Source organism: Siniperca chuatsi, linkage group LG19 (genome assembly GCF_020085105.1).
Source record: "Siniperca chuatsi isolate FFG_IHB_CAS linkage group LG19, ASM2008510v1, whole genome shotgun sequence".
NCBI lineage: Eukaryota > Metazoa > Chordata > Actinopteri > Centrarchiformes > Sinipercidae > Siniperca > Siniperca chuatsi.
The window spans coordinates 25261132-25283483 of NC_058060.1; the positions used below are offsets into that span (position 1 = coordinate 25261132).

The 22352-nt window shown below is 43.9% G+C and overlaps 4 protein-coding genes across 13 annotated transcripts in view; 2 read left to right on the forward strand and 2 right to left on the reverse strand.

Moving 5' to 3' along the window:
- LOC122866512 (LYR motif-containing protein 4B) overlaps positions 1-9735 on the forward strand; it is a 42366-nt gene extending 32631 nt beyond the window's left edge. The window contains exon 3 of the mRNA XM_044176279.1: positions 8284-9735. Coding sequence (XP_044032214.1) covers positions 8284-8334 — 51 coding nt within the window. The 3' untranslated portion in view covers positions 8335-9735. The remainder of the gene's footprint in view (positions 1-8283) is intronic.
- Positions 1-22352, reverse strand: part of LOC122866462 (protein NLRC3-like) — an 876731-nt gene that overhangs the window by 411846 nt on the left and 442533 nt on the right. The gene's annotated exons all lie outside the window — the stretch shown is intronic.
- Positions 11099-22352, forward strand: part of LOC122866467 (uncharacterized protein DDB_G0271670) — a 58720-nt gene continuing 47466 nt past the window's right edge. The window contains exon 1 of the mRNA XM_044176171.1: positions 11099-11707. The gene's annotated coding sequence lies outside the window, so the exon portion shown is untranslated. The remainder of the gene's footprint in view (positions 11708-22352) is intronic.
- On the reverse strand, positions 14760-20455 carry ppp1r3g (protein phosphatase 1 regulatory subunit 3G). 6 transcript variants are annotated; one of them, XM_044176234.1, is made up of 3 exons: positions 20179-20339; positions 15940-16868; positions 14760-15679 (listed from the first exon to the last, which is right to left on the reverse strand). In XM_044176234.1, exons 1-3 carry the CDS (start codon positions 20284-20286, stop codon positions 15646-15648), a joined length of 1071 nt encoding a protein of 356 aa, XP_044032169.1. In that variant the 5' UTR covers positions 20287-20339; the 3' UTR covers positions 14760-15645. The 6 variants fall into 6 exon arrangements, with proteins under 6 accessions (XP_044032169.1, XP_044032172.1, XP_044032171.1 ...); XM_044176237.1 differs by lacking the exons at positions 14760-15679; positions 20179-20339 and adding an exon at positions 20438-20455 and having other exon boundaries at positions 15855-16865; XM_044176236.1 differs by lacking the exons at positions 14760-15679; positions 20179-20339 and adding an exon at positions 20438-20455 and having other exon boundaries at positions 15855-16868.

Genomic DNA, 22352 nt, shown 5'->3' on the forward strand with positions numbered 1-22352 from the left:
CCACAATGTGAAAAGCCCTCTCTAGAGCCGGTGTTTGGTTTGTCCGTTCTGGGCTACTGTAGAAACATGGCGGTGCAACATGGCGGCCTCCGTGGAAGGGGACCCGCTCCCTCTGTAGATATAAAGGGCTTCTTCTAAGGTAATGAAAACCCAACGATTCTTATTTTCAGGTGATCGTACGCTAATGAAAACATACTTATGAAGATTATCGCCATATTCTGCAAATAAAGCCCCCTAAATTTTCCACACTGAACCTTTTTAAGGAGAAGAACCCAGTCAGCTGTAGCTCCGTTGTTCAAACACTGCACTATAATTGTTGAATTCATCCCAAACTGATCCAGAATCAGCCACTAAATGTTTCATCAGGTTTCTCAAAACTGATGAAACATTGCATCAAAATGCACCTTAGGAGTTGCAGTTGACTTCTCTCCTTGTCCACAGGCCAGATATTTTCTAACACAGTTGTTCATCGTTTGTACTGATGATTCAACCAGGAGAGTTTCATGTCCATACAGGACTTGAGGGCTCCAACTGTCCGTCACCAACACTGTCTATGCAAAAATGAACTGGACTGTTTCTTCCAGAACCCTTGACACTTAAAATAATGACTATAAAAACTATTCTCACATTTTGAGAAAGCCCTTCCTCTTCCTCCGAAGGCTCCATCCCTGCCTAGCTACGAATAGTTACTGTGAAATATTCCTATGAATTTAAATGACGACTATTCGTACCAGCCTAAAGAGGGGAATGAGATGAGGTGGGTGTGTCTTCCATAAACCCATTCTTCATTCTGTTTTCTTTCCTCCTGCGGTCTGACTTTTCAGGACTAAACAGTGGAGTCAGTCGTCAGACGGTAAAATGTGTTGCTGCTGCTCTGCTCTCATCTCCTGACAAATGGAAAGACTGGAACGGTGTGGAGCGCTTCTTATGCTCAGTTTATTATCTACCTGAACGCCTCTCATCCTTCTGCTTCTCTTGCTCTCCATCTCCATCCTCCTCTCTCTCTCTCTCCTACACTCAAAGGCCTCCATGAATTTCAGTTTGACAGCATCCTGCCGCCCAAGCCCCTCCATCTTTTCATCTTCCTTCCCCTCTTTTCTCTCTCTCTCTCACACAAGAAAACCTCATTTTCTTTGTCTGAGCCGCTCTGCTGGCCACCTCCAGGTTTCCCCACGTCGCTTCATCTCTTTCCTCCCACTTTCAACGGCTCTTTAACTTTGATTTTTACTGTCTCCTGCTGTTCAGGGAAGCATTTCTATACACTACACACCAATGTGGATGGTTTGCACTAAAATTAGCTTCTACTTCCAGTTTTACCATCCACCTACATTCTAAGTATATAGCACATCATCCAAATTATTTTTGGTTATGTTAATGCAAACATTACAATGTTAAGTTGACATCCATTCTCTTTAAAGACAAAGTAGACCTTAGATATTCACAGCTTTCACTCCTGCTTAAGTTTTCTGCATCATCCAGAATGCCTTTCAGCAACCGCTAAAACAATTAGTTGATCAAAGATTCAGGTACATCTGAGGAAGATTCTCATTGGACAAAAAGATTTGCTACAAAAGTGTTACAGGTGCAGTTTTTCGACAGTTTGCAGGATCCTCTCCGTCCTAAAAGTGGCTTACCTGTCTCTCAATACCAAAATGTTAGAAATACCTCTCATTATCATTCAATACAACTCAATATCACAAACTACAGCCTCCAAAATGACCATAAAGTTGAATCAACACCTCTTTAAAACATTATTTCCTTTATGAATGTGGGATTTATTGCAGGACCGAAGTACGGCAGGAACATGCTTTTTCAGGCTGCACGGAGGCGAACACGGGTCTTTCAGAGATGTTCGTGTTGCTGTTTCTTTAATAACTGTACTGTGTTGTTGAGATTTGCTTGTCGGCTCCTCTTTTTGAATCTTTTGAATCAAATTAGGAACAGTCTGAAGTACTAGTATTAGATACCATAGTGTAAGACAGACATTTGATGCCAGCTTTTAGTACTTGCAAGTCTTTAATTCTCACTGCTACAGCAGTTGGTACCAAAAAAGCATTGAGGTTGAATACCCGGGTCTACCAGCAACAGTTTTTTCTTTTACCATCTGACAGCTGGTTTCACACTTTCAATTCAACTAGATTTTTAGATCAAAGTAAGACCTCCCAGTTCTGGTTGGTCATCTTAAATTAGAAAGAGCGTAATTATTCCCACAGCACACGTAGGTACAAGGCTGCTGGAAAACGGCATCAACGAAAAGGGTAACGCCTGCACACTGACTGCAAACTACACATTTACTTACGTGGACAACGTTTTGATCCCAGTTTGATCTTCGCCACATATTCGGTATAACACCAACAGGCTGTTAGGCTCCATGATGACAGGTGGTTTTTACATAGATTGTTTGATTATATATACGAACATCTATCAAAACATTGTCAGTTTTTAAAAAGAGTTGTGGTCCAGACTCTAAGTTTAGAGAACATGGTTGAATTGCAGTGATGCTGTCTGAAGAACAGCTGTAATATTTCAGACTTGACGTACAGATCTTCACTATGTATCCGCTGATTTGAGTGCAGCAGTCTTATGTTAATCTTACACCTCCTGCCTGGTGGGAGTAAGACTGAAGGTCAGTCAGTCACGACTGAGCAGGGAGCGAAGAGTGTGTGTTCACGGTTTCCATACTGCTCCTACTCGTTGTGTGAGCGGGTGTGATGCTGAGGGGATGGATATGATGATATATGAAGGAGGCTAAGTTTAGCTTTCCATTATAACACTGATCACTCTGATTGTCTTAAGGTAGGGAAGCAGTTTCCATGAGGCTTCGACAGTGTGCCAAGTGTAATTGCATATGTGGCTTTTGAATCCTACCCAAAAACTAATTGTTATATCTTAGTCAAATAACAAGATGTTTATATGTTACTGCGCAGTACCCTTTATGAGAAATTAATTTAGAGATGCTGGTGGTATCGAGGCTATGCCCGAGCTGTTGGATGGGGTTGAGGTCAGGACTCTGTGCAGACCAGTCAGGTTCTTCCACACCAGACTGGGAAAAGCATTTCTTTATGGAGCTGCTTTGTGCACGAGGACGTCATCATGTTGAAACAGAAAAGAGACGAACTGTTGACACAAAGGTGGAAGAACACTGTTTAAAAATAACACTGTATGCTGCAGCGTTAAGATTTCCATTCACAGGAACTGAGAAGCCCAAACCAGGAAATACAGACCCAGACCATTATTCCTGCGCACCGTGCATTCGGACAGGTCGTGTTCTCCTGGCCACCACCAAACCATCAGACTGTCAAATAGTGAAGCCAGTGAGTCCACTGGCGGTGTGCTTTACACCACTCCAGCCGACGCTTGACATTGCTCACGGTGACTGGGGTTGGGTCGGTTTTGCCGGTCTGGTCTGGTGTACGAGCTTAAACCGGTTTGATTTTATGTGAACCAGCTGAACCGGCATTTGTCATTGAGACGTTCTGGCAAATTAAAAGTAGCCTGTGGCGACGGCGCTAAATCCAACTTGTATTGCATTAGTAATAAGCAATATGACAACGTGATTAACATAATATTTATGTTTGTTTAGGCCAGGGGTATTCAATTAAAATTCAGATTTCAAGACTCCGACTGTTGTGTCTCTCTCCCTGTGTGTGTGTGTGTGTGTGTGTGTGTGTGTGTGTGTGTGTGTGTGTGTGTGTGTGTGTGTGTGTGTGTGTGTGTGTGTGTGTGTAGCTCACTCACTGAATGCACAGATTTGATTGGCTGAGTAGCATCACGTGAGATGATTTACAACGCATTCAACTGGTCTGTGAGTTTCCTGGGCCGCTAAACCAGCGCCGTAAAGGCTAGAAAAGCTTCGCTGGGTAAAATAGAAACGCTCTGTCAAAATTCAATAATTCTCAATAATTTATCGGTTACAGGTCCGGATAGGATGGGTCTGATCCAGACCCGGACGGCCAGCTGAGTCACATGCGACACCTAGTGGTAAAATGCGGTATTACTTGTCTGGTCCGGTATTTTGGCTTAATATCAAACCGGTTTGAACATTTTTACATCGGGTCAACCATAACACTTGGATTCTTCCGGGCACGGCTCTACAACGTCGCGTCTGCGAGCCGGTTTTGTTCCGTCCTCCAAGCGGCTTCATACCCCACCGGGAGCGTTTCCGAAGCAGAGCGGTTTGCCTGCCCGACGTTGTTGATTTGGTCCTTTTTCCTTGACTTTTGTGCTTCTACCGTGGATAAGTAAGCTACATAGTTAAATGGTTTCTTTTTTTGTCTGTTTTAGTTGTGGTTTTTTGTTGATATACGACCGGGAGTCTGCACAGGGGTGTTTTATTTTGAAACCGGATTCTCTGTGCCGTTCCTGTGCCTGACTTCCTGCCCGGTTCAATCTGCTCTGTGCAGCTGGACGCGGCTTTCATCGAAAATAGACTCGCCGCGTATTCACCGCGAAGCAGAGCGGAGAGCTGCTTCTGGGACGCGCTGCGGCGCATCTGATGGAATCACAAGCATCGTGTAGGATGGCCGCCATCAGCTCCAGCAGCCGGATGCGACGCACCAACACTTCTTGTGCTGATGTTATGTCCTAGGTAGTTTGGAACATGGTAGTAAGTGTTTCCAAGGACTAATTCAACTTCTCAATAACAGGACTTAAAGCTGACCGGTGCAAATCTAGATGAAATTTGACAAACTGACTTACTGAAGAGACAGCGTCCTATGACAGTGTCACGTTGAAAGTCACTGATTACGACAGATTCGTCTGCTAAGGTTTGTAAGAGGAAGTTAGGACTGATCGCGTCAGGTACATTTCAGGAGAATCGTGTTAATACACAAATGTCTGCGTCGCCTGTAGTCATTTTGCATCTCTTTCTCCAGGCGAGCTGCTGTAACAAAGAGTTTCCCTTCGGGGATCAATAAAGTGTTTCTGATTCTGATTTGTGGTTGTTGGTTGTTTTGCATCTTATTGCAGTGAGGTAGCGTCTCTTTGTGGTCGTTTGATTGACTTTCCAACGAGAAATGTTAAGTCACTTCACACAGAGGTTCTGGTCCAGGGGTCCTGGACCTGTGTTCAGTTATTCACCCAAGATACTAACAAGCCAACTACCTGTTATCCTCTGACTCTGGCCGCCCCTGGTGCCCCCCTACCAATCAGATTCCAGATTGTTGCCCCACCTCTGACATCGCGAGAGACAATGGCAGAGAAAGCAAACAACCACATTAATATCCCAGCATGCTTTGCTCTCATTAGATGCTGACCTGCTGTTTCTGTCTTAATTGGGTTATTGTTTTAACTGAATAATCAAAACGAAACGTTCCTGTTTTGATTGGTTGACGGTTTATATTTAGAGCTGTTCTTTTATTATTCACGATTTGTCGTCTCTGCTGCTGTGAAAGTGAAACCGACTGAAATCGGCTAAAATGAAAAGACAGAGAGGGAAACAGAGTGAGAAGAGACGGACCACCGGATAAAGACAGAAAGAGAAACAAATCTAAAGAGAGATAAAACAAACTGATGGAGAGAAAGATGGAGAGTAACGAGAACAGACAGATATGTGTAGAGAGAGAGAGAGAGAGAGAGAGAGAGAGAGAGGCCATCCCTTTGTTGAGAGCCACAGCCGCAACAATTTACATGAGAGCCAAGCCTCCTGCGAGCTGATTGGTTCAGAGATCCGCCCGCCTCGCCGCCACCCCCTCCCTCCTACGCCACACTCCAGCCAATCAGGACGTCACACACGCTGGGGGGGCTCGAACCGGGCGAGAGAGGGTCTGCTTTGATAGTGTGAAGAGAGAGAGAGAGGGAGGGTTTTTTGTGTGCATTAGAGAGAGAGGGGGGGGGCTGAATAACTGAGGTGGACAGACGGCGGTGGAGAGTTGTTTGTGGACAGATTGCGCCCCCTGGTGGAGCTGCAGCCACACACACAAACAAACACACAGCAAAGGTAAGTGCATCAGCCATGTAATGTCTCCTTCCAACCTTGTGATACTAAATCAGCGCACTACACCTAAATCTTTATGCACACGTGTATATTACAGTTGCTGTCGATCCCTTGAGTATCAGAAGTTACTGAAGTGAGCCCCTACCTCGTGCTTGTGACACGATCCAAAACTTATGGAAATCCTTGCGTGACTTGGCTGAGCTCCAAATCCTTAAATGTAAAAAGTAATCTTGAAGAACAAGCATGTTGAATTTCTAGCTAACAATATCATCATCACGTAATATTAAAAACATAAATGTTTCGCTAAATAATTTATAAATAAATTATATAATAAATGTATAAAAGGTCAGACGCACCCACGGCAGGAAACTCTACATACTGTCTGAATATGATGGCCTCTAGCTTTCCTTATTTTTATATAATTATTATTTTAATGGCTCAACTTGCTCTACTTGTATGTTCCTGTTGTGGTATTTTATTATTCCAACATTTCAGTTAGTTTATATTTTCAGCTGTCTGTGTTGTAACTTCCTGTGAGTAACTGATGGTTAAAAGACACTACAACACAATTAGACCTTTCACCTGGAAACCTTTCACCTCTGCATTGTTGCACCTGTTGCTGCCTGATGTGTTTGCAGCTTTTCGTCCAACCAGTCGTGTCTCCGTCCCAGTTTAGCTGGTTGGCCGCTGGAGCGGCCGCAGACGTTTAGTCTTTTGGAGAGATTACAAACCTTCTAGTTATGAAACGGTTCCTAAACGTCTGCACATGATGTTTTTATGCAGGACTCAGTGTCCTGAAACTGATCCGCTGATGTTCTCGCACTGATGTGCAGACAGACCGCCACTCGGTGTTCAGAACATCTTGTGTGCGTGTGTGTGTGTGTGTGTGTGTGTGCGTGTGCGTGCGTGTGTGTGTGTGTGTGTGTGTGTGTAGGTCATATTTGGTCATGTTCTGGAGATGAGCCTGTCGTGTCTTTGTACAGAAACGAGAAGAAATCAATTGTGAACTGTGGCCCAAGAACACACACACACACACACACACATACAGTTTGTACACACGCCACAGCTACATCACGCTCGACCATAATTGGCTGTTCTGTTTGACAACAGAGCTGGACAATATTGACATAACACAGTGGCTCTCTGGACACTAAACACACACACACACACACATATTTTCGTCCAGCGCCAACAAACCTGACATTTACCTGACAGGCAGGAAACGTGGCGTTGATAGAGAGGCGAAGTCCCTCCCCTTCCGGTGGACCGCCATGGGACCTTTTATTTCGGAAGAAATATGTGCGGTAGTCAACAGCGAGACACAAATAACTTCTTGCTCCCACTTGAACTGTGCCGTGAATCGCACACGTGATGTTTGTCAATTCCAAAAATAATTTTGCACGTCAAGAAAGTCGCAGTCTGTCGTAAAAGTGTTGAAGTATTAGACTGTGAAAATACGTAATTAGACAGAACACACACCTGAAAGTCGCTGACTTTCTCTCTCCATCGAAGCTACGAAGCCTGCGTTTCGTACGCGGATGTACGAAGTACGGATTTAGTCAGCGGGTCGTACTCGTTCTTCCCGGCTGATGAAACGCATCAGGTGGCGGCCATGTTGTGTTGGTGACGTATACTGGGCGAGCGAGAGATGTGGCTCACCGAGCGGTTTCACACTAAACTGAAGACAAACGGCGACTTTCTCAACTCGAAAAATGATTTCTTTCAAATGGACGAACGTCGTGTGTGTGTGTGTGTGTGTGTGTGTGTGTGTGTGTGTGTGTGTGTGATTCGCGGCACAACTCAAACGTCTCTCGCCGCTGACTAACGTACATATTTATATTCCTGCTGCTTCAGAAGTAGATGATGATGATGATGATGATGATAGAAAAACTGGATGAAGAAGTGTTAAAGAGAGAAAGTGTTGTCAGCAGACTGTTGTACTGATGGAGTTGATGCCGGACATTACACTACATCCATCACCCTGTAGCACTTTATTTTATGGGTCAGCAATTTCATAACAATTTCAAAGGAAGCTTAATGCAAGATGCTGTTTATTATCGAGAAAACGGAGACAAAGGTCTTTAGTAAATATTCATTCATTATTAGAAGCTTTATTCATAAATCACATTCACATTTTTGCATGTTCAGCGGACTGAGAGAGCTCAGGGTTGCTAACAGTTGGCTGAAAATGTGTGTGCAGGACTTAGTTCTCCCCAGGAAACTGGAAATATTCAGAATTAGCTTGTGTTAAAGACGGCCTGGTTTATGTTCGGACAGCTGATCGCTGTAAACGTTCGGGAGGGAAGAGGACGAACGAAATGAACCTGTCTGTCTGTCTGTCTCTGCAGGTCTCCATCGGGAAGATGTACGGGTCCCAGAAGATCGTGGTGGAGGATTAACCCTCTGCTGCGGAGGTGGAGGTGGAGGGGGGGAGCACTGTCCCAGCAAACCACAGGATGTGACATCAGAGACGAATCACTGCCCTGACATCATCACCACCAACAACCAGCCTGCTTCCTGTTTCGACCCAAACGCTGTTTAACTGTCACCGGGTGGAGGTGGAGGTGTGAAATGCATTGTGGGAGATGTAGGACAGAGTAAAGCTGCGAAGCACCTGAAGTTTGTTTGGAGTTTAGACTTTAAAATGTTTAGTTTTTTTTTCCGTGGATGCACCGATCAGATGTTTGGGTCGATTGAAGTGATCGTGTGATCGATCGCAGGCGGAAATCTTTTCCTCGCTCTGATTCACTTTCTGAGTTATGACCCGTTAAAAAGAAGCAACGTGAGGCAAAGGCTGCAACGAACTATCGTTTTCATTACCAATGAATCTGCCAATTATTTTCTCAAATCATTGATTAACTGCTCGCTCTATAAAGTATCAGATAACGGTGAGACATGTCACTATTCCGCTGATGCCTTCAAATGTCTCGTAAGCCAAAGATGTACAGTTTAATATCATCTAACAAATATAAGAACACGAACAAATATTCACGTTACAGAAGCGGAAAGCGAACTTTTTGCCTAAAAAATGGATTAATCGATCAGATTTGTTGTTTGGCCAAAGAGTTATTTTACTTCTCAGACTGTTTCATTTGAGTGGAGAGACGAGAAGTGTTGTGTCCCAGAAACACGTCTTTCTTTTCAATGTTTCAGTTTCGTTAACAGGTTACTGTTTGAGAAATAAATGAAGTTTTGACATATTACTGTCTGCTTGAAAAAGTTGATCTTTGGCCAAACTAATTCATGTAACTCCTGACGATTTAAAGAAGGCACGAAGTGTTAAAATCAGATCTCACCACAAGGTCCGTTTAGTCTCCGGAGCTTTCGGTCGTATCACGCGATGGTGCCCAGAACTGGAAATATTCATAAATTTTCATAAAAATGTTAGTTTGCCTGCAGCGTGATAACATTTGTACTGTTTGACTGTTGGAAACTGACTGTAATGAGCAGAAGTGACTCATCGACGACGGCTGATCGGTGCATCTCTGATTCCTTTCTAGTGTTACTTTTGTATTCTAACGCACAGCGTACATGAGATTATCTGCTACAGCGGACTGCAGAAAATACACAATCTAGCTTCTGTAATATTCACTCCCAGACACGTTTTAGTCATCAGTTTATGTCTGAGAAACCCCAGTGGATCAATATTCTGTAAAATTCAACATTTCTCTGTTTTACTGGACAGAAAGACGTTTTGTTTTGTAAAAAGATCGAAGAGGATGAGCTCTGTGTCGACCTAAAGCTGTTTTATCAGTTTAAATAAAGCGGCAGCAGTGGAGATGCTGCAGATCCAAACTGAAGCAGGTTTCTGAATGTGATGTTTCAGGACAGACCGCTGCTGCCGGAGGAAAACCTCAGAACAGCGGCGTGTGTGTGTGTGTGTGTGTGTGTGTGTGTGTGTGTGTGTGTGTGTGTGTGTGTGTGTGTAAATAAGAGAGAATTTGTTTCCAGCAGGTTTGAGGTCGAATCATTTTCCCTGTAATTACAAATTAAGGAAGTGATTTTGATTCGTCCAAATGTCCAATTATCTGTCGAAACAAAATAAAGACATTGTGGCTCAGACGTGTCGTCAGCAGACAGCAGTTCATTTACCGCTCTCTGGTTTATTTGTTAAATTAATACTGCGGCTTTGTCTTCTGCAGAGATTACATTGTACGGCTACGCAAACACTTTTATACTTTCCAAAAGAAATTTGACTTTTTCTTCTAATTTGACAGTTTTTATGGGGGGAAAGTAAAGTAAAATATAATAATATTAAATAAAAACAGGTGTAGATCCTCTACAAGCATTACACACCGTGCAGCGTACGAACGGCTTTCATCTCATGTTCGAAACATGAATTAAAAGTGAACGTTCAAAGCTTCCTGAAAGGAGTTGGGGTTGCACGTTGGACGTATGACCTTTCTGTTGTTTGGTTGGTTTTTTCTGCATTTTTTGTATCTATGAGTAGTGGGCCGATGTCTTTTGTGAATTGCATTGTGGGACGACACTCGTCCAACGAATCCCATCAGTTTAATATGCATAATGGCGTCTTTGAGTACATGTGGTCACTTTTCCATAAAATCAAAACCATACGATTGCTTTTTGGCGTCGAGCACCGTCCTCGGGAATATTGAGACATAAAGCAACATGGATGAGCTGCAGATGGTCGCCACGGCAGCGCTAAGGGACCGAACTCAGAGCGAATGCTGGACTCGCAGTCGTCAGGCGACGCCAACACGACTCCACGTGAAGGAAATAAGCAGCTGTTATCACTTTAGAAGCTGACGATGTGTCCGTGTTGTGTTCACAGCTCGTTTCTGCCGCGAACAAGTCGACCGACAATAAGTTACTGAAGGTTAATCATTTTTATCTGTTGCTCTGGTTCAGACGCGCAGGTAACAGGAGCTTCTGAGGGATCTGCCTTTGGTGTAACTCAACCAATGAGATGTCTTCTATCTGTAACATCTGCGTGAACGAGTGTAACTCCAACCTGCACAGCTGTAAACCTAAAGCGGGACAGACGAGTCACTTCTGTGCAACGAACACCACCCTCTCTCCTCAGACCCTGGATCTGAATAAGGATCAAATCCACAAAAAGTCCCTGACAGATCGGATAAATACCGAACTGAGTGGGAGCACTGTGTGTGTGTGTGTGTGTGTGTGTGTGAGAAACACACACGGACAGCGTGACTGGATGCAGCAGCAGCAGCAGAGGAGGTGAGCTCAGAGGTGCGTTTGGTTTTGGTGGAGGAGGGTGAAGGTGGAGGAGGTGACTGACCCACAAGGTACCAGCGGCTGCTATTAATAGACCCATCTGTTGGCTTAAGCACGAGCACACTGGCCCACTTACACACACACACACACACGCAGGTGTAAAAGATCACGTTGCTCCGTCACCAGACGAACACACTGCTTCGTGCACGTGCTCCGTGCGAGTCCTACATTCACTAAGAGGACTTCAGACTCGATCTGCCCCGCGGCTCGCTTTGGCTTCTGGGAGGATTGTTTTTAAAGTTCACCCCAAAATCCAAAACACAGGCGTCCCCTCTCACCTGTAGCGCTGTTTGTCCATCCGGGTTGTTTTGGTGTGAGTTGCAGAGCTTTGGAGACATCGGCCGTAGAGACGTCTGCCTCCTCCGAATGTAACGGGACTGCATGGCGCTCGGCTCGTGGTGAAAAACACATTTAAAAACTCGACGGCGACGTCTCTTTGCAGAGGTCATGAGCCGGTTACCTCGGAGTAGGAAGGCAGACGTAACTCACAGCAAAACACTCTAGATGGATCAACAGGTAAGAGGAAAAGTATGTTCTTGGGTGAACCGTCCCTTTAAACCAAGCTGGCGTTCGTTAGCCAGGGAGCGTTGGTCTAAAATATCTGCAAGTTCTGGACGGGCTGAAATGAAATTTGGCATCATTCGCTCTGTCATAAACAAAGAAAAGAAACTCTCGGGTGACCATGAGTACAAAACATTACTTATTATTATATCTATGCACTTTTTATGATGTTGTGCCTGCTTTTTTTATGGGATTTGTCTCATCTCTCCAATATTCATCAGCTAAAATGAACAGTTTTTAAACTGGATGGAGTCATGAGATCGTATGTGTGACTGATGGTGCAACATGGGGTGGGGGTTATAGTGGTAGGTTGGGGTGGGTGTTGAAGGGAGGCAGAGGCAGGATTTTGGGTTTTTTTTTTATTTACTTTTGTTTATTATCTCTGAGAATGTTGTTTCATTTCAACCGTTGTGGTAAAAATAAATAAAATTCACATTTAAAAAAACAAACAAACAACTGTTTTAGAGAAATATCTTTATTTTTAGAAGTCAACTACAGCTCCCAAGGTGCATTTCAGCACAAAACACCCAATCACAGAGCTTGATGGCGGTACAGAAGGCTGCTTTATTTTAAAAATACTTCACGAGGTGATCGCGTGTGTTTTAGTTTCGTTGAGGTCATGAGATTGTGACTGCGGTGTTTACGGCCTCCGCTCTGCTTTTCACCTGAAATAGGCCTTTGAGTCTCCGTCGGTGTTGACAGATCAAACAGATGTCGTCAGGTCTGTCAACAGGATTATTTTCAGAGGCGTTGGACTTCTGAGCTTTGGCCCTCATGTAAAGATGATGGACAGATACAGACGGACAGGAGGACAGACTGCTGTGGGGACGAGGACCTGGCCGACCTCACGTACAGAATAAATGTTGGCTTGTATCCCGGTCAGCTGTAAATTACAGGCCGTCCAGCTCTAAATGTGCTGTTTTAATACAAAAATAAGTTTTTAATCTGACTCTGGATCAGGAAATGCATTCAAATTCACACAGTGGCAATCTAATATGCATTAGCATGTTATGCTAACCTTTGCATTAGCATGTTAGCATGGTAGCGTTTGTTCTATGTTAATAGGCTACTATTGGCAACATGCTAATAATAACACAGATAAAAGCTATTACAGCATGTTAGCATTAAGCACAGCTTTTGGTGATGTCATTATTAATAGCATGTATGCTAATTTTGGATTTGAATGTTAACATGGTACATTTTTTTCTAGTGTTAAAATATTAATGCTGACATTGGCAAATTGCTAACATTAGCATGACTCGTGGCTAACACAGCACATTAGCATTACAAATACACGATATGACAAATACCATGATATGGAACGAAACAGTGACGCGGCAAGTGATGTAACTAACGTTAGCTAGGTTGTTAGTTAGCTTAGCTAGGTTGTGGGTTAGCAAACTGTCGCTACAGTTGCTGCTGCGAAGCTAACAGCCAGAGAGGACGATACGGTTTCCCAGAGCCGGCACAGCAGCTCCAGAACATCCATGTCTTCATCATGCTAAGTGTTAGCATGTTATCATGCTAAAAGTTCATGGCAAGCGTTTGCAAATTATAAATGTATATTATTCTATATTATAATTCTAACCGCAAGCACGTGTACATGGTAACGTACGCCATTTTAGCCTGATCGAAGTTGATTCAGTCTGACAGTGTAGAGCAGAGTCTGATATGTCCTAAAATGGCCACCGTACGGAGGGTAAACCCTATAGATTTAGGTAACAACGTGATCTTTCCTCTGGCAGCATCCTCAGGACAAACACTACACTTTATACCCCGCTAGCGGTAAAGATCTTATCGGTTAGTGTTCTGGCGTGCTATTCATATTACTGAGGCTACAGTTTGCTTCAGGTGAACTAAACCTGAACTTTAGCGCTCACTCACGGTTACACTTCGTGTTACCGCTGCTGTAAGAAGAAACCCGACTGCCCCCCCCGAGTCTTTGTTGCATTACATACTTTGCTGGAAGAGTCGAGCATCCGGTAATCTCCTGTGTGGCGGTCAGACCTGCGTGAGCAACTAAACACCCAAAGACTTCTCCTGTGAAGGACCTGAGTCGAGGTTGGATCAGTTTCAGTCAGAGCTGCAGGTTCAAACTCCTCAGCGCGTTTCCTCCCGAGTCCTGTTTCACGAAGAGAAGTCGGGAGATTTTAGATTCTGTTTCCTCGTGCGGTCAGTCACCACAGAACCGAAGCCTTCTGCCTGCAACTGTTGGTGACGAACTAGTTCCTCACCAAATAAGTCAATAAAGTTGCTGTTTCATGTTAGCCTCACACGTGCAGCCATGTGCCATGTTGGCAGCCATCTTGGTCTTGTTATTACATATAAAAGTAAAATAAGTATTAGCAGTAAAATGTACTCAAGGATCCAAAGTATATAGTATAAATGCTGCATATTAACGCATCAATAGTGGAAATCAACAGTTCTGGAGCTGCTGTGCTGGCTCTGGGAAACCGTATCGTCCTCTCTGGCTGTTAGCTTCGCAGCAGCAACTGTAGCGACAGTTTGCTAACCCACAACCTAGCTAAGCTAACTAACAACCTAGCTAACGTTAGTTACATCACTTGCCGCGTCACTGTTTCGTTCCATATCATGGTATTCGTCATATCGTGTATTTGTAATGCTAACGTGCTGTGTTAGCCACGAGTCATGCTAATGTTAGCAATTTGCCAATGTCAGCATTAATATTTTAACACTAGAAAAAAAATGTACCATGTTAACATTCAAATCCAAAATTAGCATAACATGCTATTAATAATGACATCACCAAAAGCTGTGCTTAATGCTAACATGCTGTAATAGCTTTTATCTGTGTTATTATTAGCATGTTGCCAATAGTAGCCTATTAACATAGAACAAATGCTAACATGCTAATGCTTATTAGATTGCCACTGTGTGAATTTGAATGCATTTCCTGATCCAGAGTCAGATTAAAAACTTGTTTTTGTATTAAAATACTTTTAGTTTCCCTTCGGGGGATCAATAAAGTAAGACGACTGCTCATTCATTTCTGGGTTTGAAATCGGCTTTTATTGATTGAGATCACTCTGACAAAACCTGCCATCTGGACACAGTTCTTTCTAAAAATCCCTTTGTTGAAATGACTGCAGAATATTTTCCTTCATTTTTTTCCAGATTTCATGAACATTTTGTCTCCTCGGGGCTGTTTTTCCTCAACGTTTCAGCATCACGAGGCATTAAGACCAGAGTTTTCTGGCTAAGTTTAAAGGACCATACCAGTGGTTTTGCATGTTTTAGCACATTTTCTTTAAATCACACCTGACAAACATCACAGATGATCAAGTTACAAACCACGCAGCTGCTTTTTAGTCGTTTTCATGTCCTTTATCTACAGTTTCAGGATGAAAGTGAGTATTGAAAGTTGTGAAATCCATCACAGCCTGTGATGTGGTAATGCAGTGCAGACTATTAAGCAACAATAATGTAACATTGATCAAAACGGTGTTCAGTGTGATGGATTACACAACTCAAACAAGTTTGGAGAGTCAGCAAACTGGTTTTCAAACCGTGAAACCTGCATTTTAAAAATGTAACGCTAACATACTTTGTTGTTAAATGGCTTAAAGTTGTGCAAACACAGTGTTATGATCCTTTAAAGCGCAATGAAAAAATGAAAGATAACAGTAAGTTTGCAAAGATGAAGCTCTCTGGTTGTGATCACTGCAGCAGGATGCGGATCTGTAGTTCACACATTAAAAGCCCTTTAATTCATATTTCAGTGTTTGTGTTCTGTTTCTGCTCCAGCGACTGCAAGGCTTTACAATCCGTTGTTCCTGTTTCCCTCTGATGGAAACACGCCATCATCCAAGTGGAGGTTCAGAGAAATGTCTCTAAATGGCAGCTGTGCTGTCCTTCAGAAACATGCGTGAGCTTCAGCTCAGCGGGTTTTCACGAGGCTGTTTAACACTGAAAGTATAAAAACAGAAACATTCAGAGAGACAAGTTGCATCTGTTTCTTTCCCCGATTCTCGAAACACAGAATATTTAGCAGGTGGGGGAAACAGCAGCTGCATTTCAAAGCAGACGCGACCGATGGAGAGCTTTTTACGCATGAATGGAAAGCTTTTACGCACAGACTTACAGGTTTTACGCACGCCGCGCGCACCGGTCAGGTGGCGTGGAAAGCGGCGCTGACAAAGGGCGTGGTGCCGGGCATGCAGCGGTACCTGAGGCTGTAGTTCTGCCCCTCGTTGTTGTCCCAGAACTCCCCCTCCTCGCTCTTCAGGTACACGGCCAAGTGCACGGCCGAGCTGGGGTCCATGAAGGGCGGCGTGTACACGGTGAAGCCGAACCGCTCTCCCACGAGCCCCGGCTGATCCGCGGCCACGGGCAGAGCCTGCGCGTCCACGTGGGAGAGCCAGTCGTTGAAGGTGTACCTCACTCCGACCTCTATGTCGGTGCAGCCGGTAAAAACCCGGATCTGCCCGCGCACGTCAAACTGGGTGATGGTGACCTTCTCCAGGCAGACGCGGAGCTGCTGGACTCTCCGCTCCGCCTCGCGGAGCTCCGGGAAGCAGGCGAACAGCCGGTCCGTGTCCAGGCTGGACTGGAAGCCCTGGCACAGGTCGTCCAGTAAGTCCTGCTGCTGCGGCGGGAAGCTGGTGTGCCTGGACAGAACTTTACTCGGGATCTGCGGCTCCTCCAGCGAGCTGAAGTGCTTGACGCTGGCCAGGTTCAGCCCCATGGAGTCGGCGAACTTCACCCGCTTCCTCCCGTTACTCCCGGAGACGCCGTCCAGGAGCGCCGCCGGGTAGGCGGGCAGGGACTTGGCTCTCCGCCTGTCTTTCATAAATCTCTCCAGTTGAGACGCGTCCGCCTCTTCGTCCAGATCTCCCTCCCCCCCCTCCTCCCCCTCCTCCTCCAGGCCGTTCTTCATAGACTGCCCGGAGGAGGGCCACTCTCCCCCGGCGTGGAACTGGAGAGGTGAGCGGGACATTTCTGCCCGGCAGCCTGTGTGCTTTGGCTGCAGGCCGGTCCGGAGTCCGCGGGTGTCCCGGTGCGGGGCAGCTTCTATAGAGGTCAGACTCCCGCCCCCTGCAGATAACAACGTGGTGACAACAGAGCGCGTGCAGTCAGCGTCCTCAGGCTGCAGCTGCTGTCACACAAACACGCGCACAGTCACGAGAAAGAAGAAACACCAACTCTCACCTGGCTCCACACAACACCACCAACACAACACCAACACAACAACACAGCAACAACACACCACCACCAACACAACACCAACACAACAACAACACACACCACCACCACCACAACACCAACACAACACCAACACAACAACACACCACCACCAACACAACACCAACACAACAACAACAACAACACAACAACAACATACCACCACAACACCAACACAACAACAACACAACAACACACCACCACCAACACAACACCAACACAACAACACAGCAACAACACCAACACCACCACCACAACAACACAACAACACAGCAACAACACCACCACAACAACACCACCGCCACCACCACCACCACAACAACACAACAACACAGCAACAACACCACCACAACAACACCACACACCACCACCACCACCACAACACACCACCACCACCACAACAACACCAACACAACAACACAGCAACAACACCACCACAACAACACCACCGCCACCACCACCACCACAACAACAACACAGCAACAACACCAACAACACCACCACCACCACCACAACAACACCAACACAACAACACCAACACCACAACACCACCACACCAACACAACACCACCACACCAACACAACACCAACACAGCAACAACACCACAACACCACCACACCAACACAACAACCACCACACCACCACCACAACAACACCACCACCACAACAACAACACAACAGCCACAACAACACCACCACAACACCACCACCACAACAACCACCACCACCACAACACAACACCACCACCACAACAACACACCACCACCACCACAACAACACCAACACAACAACACAGCAACAACACCACCACACCTCCAACAAAACAACAACAACAACACCAACACCACCACCACAACAACACAACAACACAGCAACAACACCACCACAACAACACCACCACCACCACCACCACCACAACAACAACACAACAACAACACCACCAACACCACCACCACCACCAACACAACACCAACACAACAACACAACACCACAACACACAACACACAACACCAACACCACCACCAGAACACCAACAACACCAACACAACACCAACACAACAACACAACAACACAGCAACAACACCACCACCACCACCACAACACCAACACAACAACAACACAGCAACAACACCACCACCACCACCACAACACCAACACAACAACAACACAGCAACACACCACCACCAACACAACACCAACAACACCAACACAACACCAACACCACCACCAGAACACCAACAACACCAACACCACAACAACAACAACAACCACCGCCACAACAACAACACCACAACACCAACACAACACCAACACAACACCAACACAACACCACAACACCAACACAACACCAACACAACACCACAACACCAACACAACAACAACACAACACCAACACCACCACCAGAACACCAACAACACCAACACCACAACAACACACAACAACAACACCACCACAACAACAACCAACACCAACACAACAACAACCACCACCACAACACCAACACAACAACAACAACCACCACCACCACAACAACACCACAACACCAACACAACAACAACACCACCACAACAACAACAACACCACCACAACAACAACTTTTCCATATCCAAACAGTATTCTACAGCTAGAAAACAATTCTGTGAGCACACAAATACAAATATTATTTAATTATTTAAGTATTTAGATATTTAATTTAAGTAAAACTACTAATAAACAATAACAATACTCCAGTACAAGTAAAAGTCCTGCATTCAAAATCCTATTTAAGTAAAAGTAAAGAAGAAGTTAGTTTTAACTACTTTATATACAGTTAGCTAGTTTAGTCCAGTGGTTCCCAACCTAGGGGTCGGGCCCCTCCAAAGGGTCACCAGATAAATCTGAGGGGTCGTGAGATGATTGATGGGAGAGGAAAGAAGAAGAAACACAGTTCTGATACACAAACTTATATTCTAACCCTTTGTTTGAACTAAGTTTGACTAATTTTCCCAGTTATTTAGATGAAACCATGTGAGACGTTCAGAGGTGAAACTCAGACATCTCAGATGTGACAAGGAGACACGACCGCTGGTTCGATCTTTAATGGTGTGTCGTCTTTTATACTCAGTTATAGGATCTGTTTTTTAATGTAAAATCTTGATCTGAAAAGTAACCAGTACTAATTGTCAGATAAATGTAGTGCAGTAAGAAGTACAATGTTTCCCTCTAAAGTATAGTGAATTAGAAGTATAAAGTAGCATAAAATGGAAATATACATACAGAGAAAAGCTTTATGAGACAAATGTGACAAAACGAAGTAATCAGTTGTTTTATAAGGTGAATGAACTTCAAACTACAAAGTGTTTTAGACACAAAAAGAATCAGATTTTCAGATCGTGTCGAACAGTTTTATCTGTTTATACACTAACAACAACATATATATAAATGATATGGGCAGTTTGAAAAACATATGACTTGAAAATATGAAATACATTTACAAAACAATAGTTTAACTACGTAATAGTGTAATAAAGTAGGCTAATTATCAGCTGTTCGTACGCACCTTCTAGTGTTCTGAGAAGAGGGATTTAATTAAGTGTAATCTAACCAAAACCAAATTTTTTCTTACTTGCATTCATTTTTGTCTCTTTATTTGTTTAGCACCTTTTAAACTGTCGTCCCGTCTCGTGCATGGGGTCATTGTTTTCTGTACAAACTCAGCTACAAGTCTGACGTCTCATTTTTTCAGTTTAACAAAGTATAAAGCTGCCAGGAACCCAAAATACGAGAAAAACAACACACGAGCCTGTAAAACTGTACTAATCTTTAGAGATTATCATTCAAAAGTTAACATAACAGTTTAAGAGGATAAACTATATTGTTTCATTATTTATACACATTTATACAAAAAAAAAATGCAAGAAATACAACTATAATACAGTCTATTTACATGGAAAGTGATTTTAGCTCAACTGGTTTTTCCATTGAAAGTCTGTAAATCACTGAAAATAATAATTCAGTTTTAAAAATGTAACATTTTTCATGGTCTACAGATAGAAACGATAGTGTGTGAAAGCCTCACATCAGCACTTTGAACTGTTTCTCAGCTTGTCTCTACATGATGTATAAATAAAGTCACGTTACTTTGAATAAACAGATATTTTATAGGCTCATGTTTGTCATTATTGTAATAATAAAGACAGCTGGAGGATAAAAACGTTTCTGAGAATCAAATCACAAACTGACGTGTTGTTTCTGTAACGTCACCCAGCGGCCAGTGAACAGACACGTCGTCATCGCCGGCGTCATCCTGACGTCACGGCGTCTCCTGCCACAGAGAGCAGAGGTTTCCATATATGGAGCTTCAACGTGGAGGCTTTAACCATTTCATCACTTCAGACGTCTGACATGTCATTCAGCTGCTCTCTTATAGAAACTAATACTTCTTCATCCTCATTTAAAAAATAAAAATCATCACACTGAAAAATTAATATCGGAAACTCACCATTAGGAACAATCCAGCCCTGCGTTTTTATTTACTCTACAGCCACGTTGTCTTCTTTAGTGCAATCAATCAAACTGCGATCTGCTGTAAACAGTCGACATCGAACTCAAGGTCCACTTACTTCTGGAGCTTTCGGTCACTTCACACAGTCCTTATCAGCGGACTGAGTTCGCTCAATGTGCACGAGACTGTAGATGTTCAAACTCCAGGGTTTCTGGTCCGTGTTGACCAGCTCCACAGCTCATTCCTGAGGGAGCCAAGTGCTTTTACAAATACTGTACTTCATCTGACGGCTTTAGTTGCTTTGTAAATTAAGATTTTTTAAGGTGTTTTGTTATAAATTAAACTCCAACAGTTGATACAAGTTCAGCTGAATCGATTAGTCGACTGACAGAAAATTAATCGGCAGCTGTTTTGATGTTTGAAGTCATGTTTCCTGTAAATCACTTCCTGCTGCAGCTCCTCAGATGTGCAGATCTGCTGCTTTTCCTCTGAACGACTGTAATAACTGTGATGTTTGTTAATAACGTCGAGCTTCGGACTGTCGGTCGGACACGACGACACGGCGAAGGCGTCACTTTGGGCTCTGGGTCGTCGTTTCTCACCGTTTTCACCAGTTTTACAAACCTAATATTGTGTGTGTCGAGCAGGGAAACACAAACGCAGACGGCCGAGGCAGAGCTGGAACAGTTCAATGATTTAATGAAAGTAAATGGTAAATGAACAACGAGCTTACAGGGCAGTCAGGGAGGTCAGCCCGGGTAAGCAGATCGCAAGGCAAACAAATCCAGAAGGGCACGCAGGAAATCTAAAGTCCAAACAAATCAGGCAGAGCCTCCAAAAACAAAGGATGAAGCCACGAAGACGAACTGACAAACACACAAGGGAGGGGAGGATGACGGGACACAGGTGAAACTCATCAGGTGAAACTCATCAGGTGAAACTGATCAGGGCGGGGCACACAATCAAAACTGGAGGGAAAACACACAAAGACAGGAAGTAAAGCTTCACGGCACTTTTCTGGCCTGGAAAACTCAAAGTTGGTGGTATTTGAGAGGAAAATGGTTTCAACTGTATTCTCCCCTGTCGCTGTGGGGACACTTTCTTCTTTTGGGGCCTATTTCAGCTATTTATTATATATTATATATTAATATAAATAATATATTTGGTGTCTGAACTGTACTGTTTTTATCTGCTGAATAGCCATTATTGAAGGAGCATCTTTCTCCACTGCCTGAAACTCTGAAGACCGTTTTTAAAACTCATGAAATTATGCTGATAATGAAACACATGGCGGCTAAATATTTCAGAAACGTTTTTCACTCAAAAGCAGCAAATGTGTCCATTTTCTTTAAATTGGTGGTGAAGACGTTTGACCACCAGATGGCAGCATTTCTCTAGTTTCTGGCCCGGATTCAGTGAGAAGTCACTTCTTGGTCTTCATCACTAAGTTTAGTTTCATCAGTGAATGTGCACACGACACTATTGTCAAACAGATGTATAATACTGAAACATGACACAAGGTAATAATATATGAATGAATCTGATATTGGCAGTTTCCTTTTTACACATTTATATTTTTATGGAACATCTTTATGTTTTTGGAAATGACCTTTGATGATCTCTCTGATCACCGAGAGTCTGACCGACTTTGTGTTTCACATTTAACTGATGAAGCTGATGAGTTTCTCGCGGCTGCAGCACACCACACCTTCCACTCAGGAGAATAAAAACAGAAGCGGCAGATTTTTCTTTTGCCGTTTTTCCGATAAAGACGAATCCAAATATTCCCAGGATCTGATGTGTAACTCCCTCTTCTGGTCTCAAGGCAAGGTAAAGCTGAGAAGAGTCAAGAAAGGTCGGACTGATTCTGTGACTGAATCATTTTTATTGTAAAAACAAGAAGCTGCACAGT